The 5,767-nt window shown below is 33.7% G+C and overlaps 1 protein-coding gene across 1 annotated transcript; it reads right to left on the bottom strand.

Annotated features, from left to right (window-relative positions):
- Positions 1-1,053: 1,053 nt before the first annotated feature.
- LOC137407308 (alkaline phosphatase, tissue-nonspecific isozyme-like) lies at positions 1,054-4,491 on the bottom strand. Its single transcript, XM_068093920.1, has 3 exons — positions 4,388-4,491; positions 2,681-2,857; positions 1,054-1,455 (listed from the first exon to the last, which is right to left on the bottom strand). The coding sequence occupies exons 1-3, from the start codon at positions 4,452-4,454 to the stop codon at positions 1,157-1,159; spliced, it is 543 nt and encodes a 180-aa protein (XP_067950021.1). The 5' UTR covers positions 4,455-4,491; the 3' UTR covers positions 1,054-1,156.
- Positions 4,492-5,767: the final 1,276 nt, after the last annotated feature.

Here is a 5,767-nt window from a genome sequence, read left to right as displayed (position 1 = left end):
AGTCTTTTCAGGCCAGTTTAGCCCAGAGCTACTATAAAGTATGTGCTTTTGTACTAGACTGCAAGTTGCTCTATAATGGCTGACTAGAGAGCCGGAATCTATGGCAGCAAGCCTATACATGATAGAATTACAAATAAAAGTTTACACTGCTTATACTGTTTGCATTCTCAAGGCTAAAATCCAGAAAAAAGTGCTGATAATCTGTCAGAAATGTTTTCTGTCAACTCTGATTTGATTAGTTGATGTCAGCAAAAGAGGCAAAACAGTACGTCTCTTTCCCTGTAGTCTTTAGGCACCCAAATATGGTAATGTATTATAAGTATAATATATTTATTTGAATATATAACTAATTATTCAGTAAATCATTTAATAAAAAATTTTGATGGAAGAAAAATCATCATGGTCGCAAGTACTAAATTCATGAAACAAACTAAATGAGAGTTAAGAGTTTAAAAGTAACGAAAACATGACTCTATGGTCAGTAATAAAATGGTCAGTAATAAAATGGTCAGTGATAATATGGTCAGTGATAATATGGTCAGTAGTAATATGGTCAGTAATAATATGATCAGTAATAATATGGTCAGTGATAATATGGTCAGTGATAATATGGTCAGTAGTAATATGGTCAGTAATAATATGGTCAGTAATAATATGGTCAGTGATAATATGGTCAGCAATAATATGGTAAGTAATAATATGGTCAGTAATAATATGGTCAGTGATAATATGGTCAGCAATAATATTGTCAGTAATAATATGGTCAGTAATAAAATGGTCAGTGATAATATGGTCAGTGATAATATGGTCAGTAGTAATATGGTCAGTAATAATATGATCAGTAATAATATGGTCAGTGATAATATGATCAGTGATAATATGGTCAGTAGTAATATGGTCAGTAATAATATGGTCAGTAATAATATGGTCAGTGATAATATGGTCAGCAATAATATGGTAAGTAATAATATGGTCAGTAATAATATGGTCAGTGATAATATGGTCAGCAATAATATTGTCAGTAATAATATGGTCAGTAATAATATGGTCAGTAGTAATATGGTCAGTAATAATATGGTCAGTGATAATATGGTCACTATTATTATAATATGGTCAGCTATCATATGACATAGAGCCTGCTGCCACATGTCAGCGATTACAGTAACAGACAACACATGACTGCAAGACAGGCAACCAAAGCTTTTACTGGAAATAGATTTGGGGCATCAGAGCCTTGACAACTGGTATCAGCAGCAGTAGTGGCAGGGGCAGGATTGCAGTGGCTCTTGTCTCGTCCAATGCATGCTGCATAAGCCATTCCATTAGCTATAAATGTTTGTTCATGGACTCCTGTGAATATGTGGGCCATTGGTCCTGAAGCATAGAGTGGCACATCAGCGCCCCCATGCGTGTCAATAGGCAGCGGGAATGCAGACTGGTAGACACGATCAACATCTGTAAAGGTGAATGTTAAAAAATAACACTAGAGAGAAAAGTGGAGAACAGAAAAACATAATACCTTGTTGCATCATAATGCCACATAAAACTTCATTGAATATTATATCTAAATCTATTTTGTATCACAAAAGTGTAAAGGCTATTGATTTGATTAGCCATAAAATAATATATACCACTACATTATGTTTTATCTTATAAAGTTCTCTAATATCTCTACAAGGAATATTTTAGGTAGAAATTGTTGTTTTTATTATATAACTGTGTATTCCTTCAATATTGCTGCTTTACAAAGTCTAAGCCTTAGTTCCTCATCTTTTCAACAATAATTTGCACAATCATCTTACAAAATCAGAAAAAGTATGACTCCTAACCATCCTACATTTAGGATCGATAAATCAAACATTTTCTCCAAGTTGTCTGCATATACCTTAGACAATGGAACATGCCTGAGTGGACGCACTAACAGGCATAAAAATGGGCAAATTATGTGTACATAGCTAATCCGCATAAAAACTTACAGCCAAGTTTTATAGTAACTTGTTATTTTATGATGGTAGTTACCTAGATTAATAACTTATTATTCTTTTAGGTAACTCGTGGCTAGCCTTAGCTCATCATTTCAAAATAGAGTACTGCTTGCTAACAGCGAATCTTAGACAAACAACATCCTTATTAGCAAGAACCAGACACTCTTAAAAATGAAAAGCGTTCTATTGAACATAGACCAAAATTGTACAAATTGTTCTAAAATCCTTAAAGAAAGTTAAAATATTGTAATTCTCTGTGACACCTTATGGTAGAGTTGTTGATTTGCTTTTTAAAAATACAAAATATATTATAAATAACAAGAAACTAAAGAGATAGTCATTCAAATATACTGCATTGTAGTTAGATTATAGAAGTTGTAGACAAACATAAAGCATGTGTAACAGTTTAGCGTTTTCAATAAAACATGTTTTTTGTAACAAAAATGCAAATTTCTTCTATACAATTAAAATAGAAATTAAAGAAGAAAAATGCTAATTATCAAACGTTCACTGACGTTTACGTCAAATTTTAAAAGATTTTATTGAAAAATATAAATATATTCTATCATTTAAGATTTTGTTTGTTGTTTGAGGTAATCTGACTGCCAAGATGTTTCAAGATTGAAATTGACAGAACTTGATCGTAGTTAAAACACTCAGACAAAAATGTCTTCTCCAAAAGCTAACTAGCTAACTATAGTAGTCTTTGTTTTCAGACAGTGTGAGGTTGACCTGCTGATCAACAGTTTGGAATCCTGGCCCATTGCCATATGAAAGAATAGTATAGAGATTTCCTGTTCTGTCCTTCAACTTCGAAGGGTCGAAATCATTGTCGGCTACGGACAGTATGTCGCTGCCTCGCTTAGAGTAACCTGAGAACAGATCCAAAAATAAATCATAATTAACTCTTGCTATGCCTACAACAAAAAGGGTGTATGCTTCTGTTCATCTGTTCTTAGAAGAAACTTTCAGCAGCGGTGAAGCGGTAACAAGCCTTCCAACAAACTATCCACAAAACAAGCAAACCTTTTAGAGCTCACCTCATCTCTCTTTCAGCTGTTCTAAAGCTGATAGACCTCGGTACAGGGAAGTTTTAGAGAGTTATAGAACAAGGAACCTATCACTCCATGTTTAGCAATAATAGGGTCAGCAATAATACGGTCAGTAATAATATGGTCAGTAATAATATGGTCAGTAATAATAGGTTCAGCAATAATATGGTCAGCAATAATATGGTCAGTAATAATATGGTCAGTAATAGTATGATCAGTAATAATATGGTTAGCGATAATATGGTTAGCGATAATATGGTCAGCAATAATATTGTCAGCAATAATTTTTGTATCAAGTCTCTGCAGTAAACTTTGTCAATTATTATTATTATTATCATTATTATTCCTAGAAATTTTCCTGTCACCTTAATGGTTCTATTCTCTGTCGCTTGGCGTTTCGTTTGCCCATCTCAACTTTGATTAAACCAAGCTTTTTAAGCGTTTTGTGACGATTTTCGGCCAAATTAATCTGTCTATTTGTGTATAATCCGATCAGATGGGTAAGTTTTAAGAGACTGTCGAAAATTTACAAAGACTTGGTAACATATTTAAATAGGCTTATATGTGTTTTGTATCGTTATTATACTTTAACGACTGTACAAAACGATGGCTAAACTTGTTGATTAGATTTTGAAACAAGGGTTTGCGATGTTGTTGATGAATAATTTTTGTAAGTTGTGTGCACATGCATTTATCATAAAAACTCTCAAACTTCGCTCCGCTTGTTCGGTCGTGGGATTATCATTATTCTGTCTCTATTTGTATTCCTCGACTTTCTTTAGCCAATGTTGAATTTCATTGGAGTAAGTAATCCTTCCAAGATTGAGTATGATGTCTGCTTAGCTTACTGCAAGCATAAGGCGTGTGTGTTTTTAAAAGCCATTGTTGTACAAACATTGGCTTTGTGACTTTAGCTAAACATGTCAAAATCTAGTAGTAAGAGAACCTCAATGGCTGAAAACCTGCCCAATTGCCGAGGGCAGGTTAAGGTTGAATCCCATTCTTGTTACCACCGGCAAGCTTTCTTTGAGAATTGAACCCCAGTCTATTGTTTACAGGTCAGGCATGCTAGTCCACTAGGTTATGACTGCTAACTTTATAAAAATCAATCACTCATAGCAAAAGCAATCTTTTCAGCACATTATAAGTTTTACACATACCTAGCTTTACCTGCTATCTCATCTTCTGTATAGGCGTCATTTTAGCTAGGTCTCTTAGAATAACTTCAAGCTAACAGTTTTTAGATGATGAATAAGCAGTTGAGATAGTCGATGTTCGCATGCATTTTAAAAGATGCCTTGCAAAGACTATTAGTAAACTGACTGAAAAAATGTGTGAATTACATTTTACCTCCAAAAGAGAAAGCGTGACTGTGATCTGCAGAGACAACAACCAGGGTATCCTTAGTTGAAGTCATGTTCACAACTGTGCTGACTGCATCTTCAAATGCGAGTCCCTCCTCCAGGGCTTTCCTAGCTCTGTTCTCATGATGTCCAAGATCAATGTTGGCACCTTAAACAGTGTTGTACTAGTCTATATTCTATAACAGCCTAGCCAACTAATAGACAGGCATAATAGCACTTCAGTGATTGTATCACATTTATTTGTATGGTAGAAATTAGACAACAAATATATTTAGCTATGTTTTGAGAGTTGTTCAAATAAAGGTAAAACTCTAGTTAAAGTTTATTCCTTAGAATCCACTTTGCAGATAAAAACTGTCATATAAGTATATTGAATTATATATTTTTATAAGATTTTACCGTAATTATTTTAATTTGCTCTACAGATCAAAAAACTCTGAAAGACCTTTACTATAATAAGAGTAATTTCCGTCCGTCTGAAACCACGGTTGAACGTTGGGAAAAAGATAGCATGGCACAGGATTTGAACTCGTACATTCAACTTAACAGCCGGGCACATTACCATCTGCACTATTCGACTACCATTTTGTATTGCCAAATTTCTTACGATATCTGACGGCACACCGACTGCCAGATAATTTTTGCTTGCTTACCGGAGAGGCAAGTAATTGAAAGTGTCAGCTTTGTGACGAGTGACAACTGGTGATCCAAAAGATAAAAGTGACATTTTTTTTACAAAACTCTAGTTAGATACTTGAATAAAACAATTTTCAGTGAGAGTAATTTAAAATCGGATACCTTTACCGTCACCACCAGTGACCTTTTCTACAAGTAGAATTGAACTTTAACCTGCTGTTCAGAGGTCAGACGCTCTAAACCATTTGGCTGCTGCTGCTCCCAAGAATAAAGGTATGTGACCCGACTTTGTCGAATTTAAACTAATTGAAGTTGAAATTAATTTAGTTTTTATGTTCTAAATATTATATTTTTTTAGTTTTATTTTCAGTTTTTTTCCATTTTCACTTATGAAGCTGCAATGCTTCAAGATAGTTTGAAAATCATGCATTTTTTGCAATTGCTAGAGCTAGTTTTTTTAGCGCCTACAATTTGAAAACTAAAAAAATTAATAGTAAAGCACTATTTAACATTGTTTAAGCTTTATGGCATATATAAAACATAGACAAGAAATGCATAAATATGTACTTATATACTAAACTGCAATGCTGCCAGAAACTGTGCAGGTTGTATGCTAAAACTTCTTTCTCATCTAGTGCTAAATATTGTCTTGAAACTTGCTATGTACATGTATGCTGAAAGAAAAATTGTTCCACGAGAAATAAACAATCAATAGGTTTTTCTATAAGTT

The sequence above is a fragment of the Watersipora subatra genome, chromosome 10, assembly GCF_963576615.1.
Source record: "Watersipora subatra chromosome 10, tzWatSuba1.1, whole genome shotgun sequence".
NCBI lineage: Eukaryota > Metazoa > Bryozoa > Gymnolaemata > Cheilostomatida > Watersiporidae > Watersipora > Watersipora subatra.
The sequence above is the reverse complement of the archived record's forward strand: the minus strand, read 5'-3'. Positions and strand labels throughout refer to the sequence as shown.

What these genes read in the sequence shown, in the direction of transcription:
- LOC137407308 (XM_068093920.1), bottom strand. Translation starts at nt 4,454, where the DNA reads ATGACTTCAACTAAGGATACCCTGGTTGTTGTCTCTGCAGATCACAGT. An exon ending in TCACGCTTTCTCTTTTGGAG is followed by an intron (nt 2,858 to 4,387) that starts GTAAAATGTAAT and finishes ATCTGTTCTCAG; the next exon opens with GTTACTCTAAGCGAGGCAGC. An exon ending in TGAAAACAAAGACTACTATA is followed by an intron (nt 1,456 to 2,680) that starts GTTAGCTAGTTA and finishes TCACCTTTACAG; the next exon opens with ATGTTGATCGTGTCTACCAG.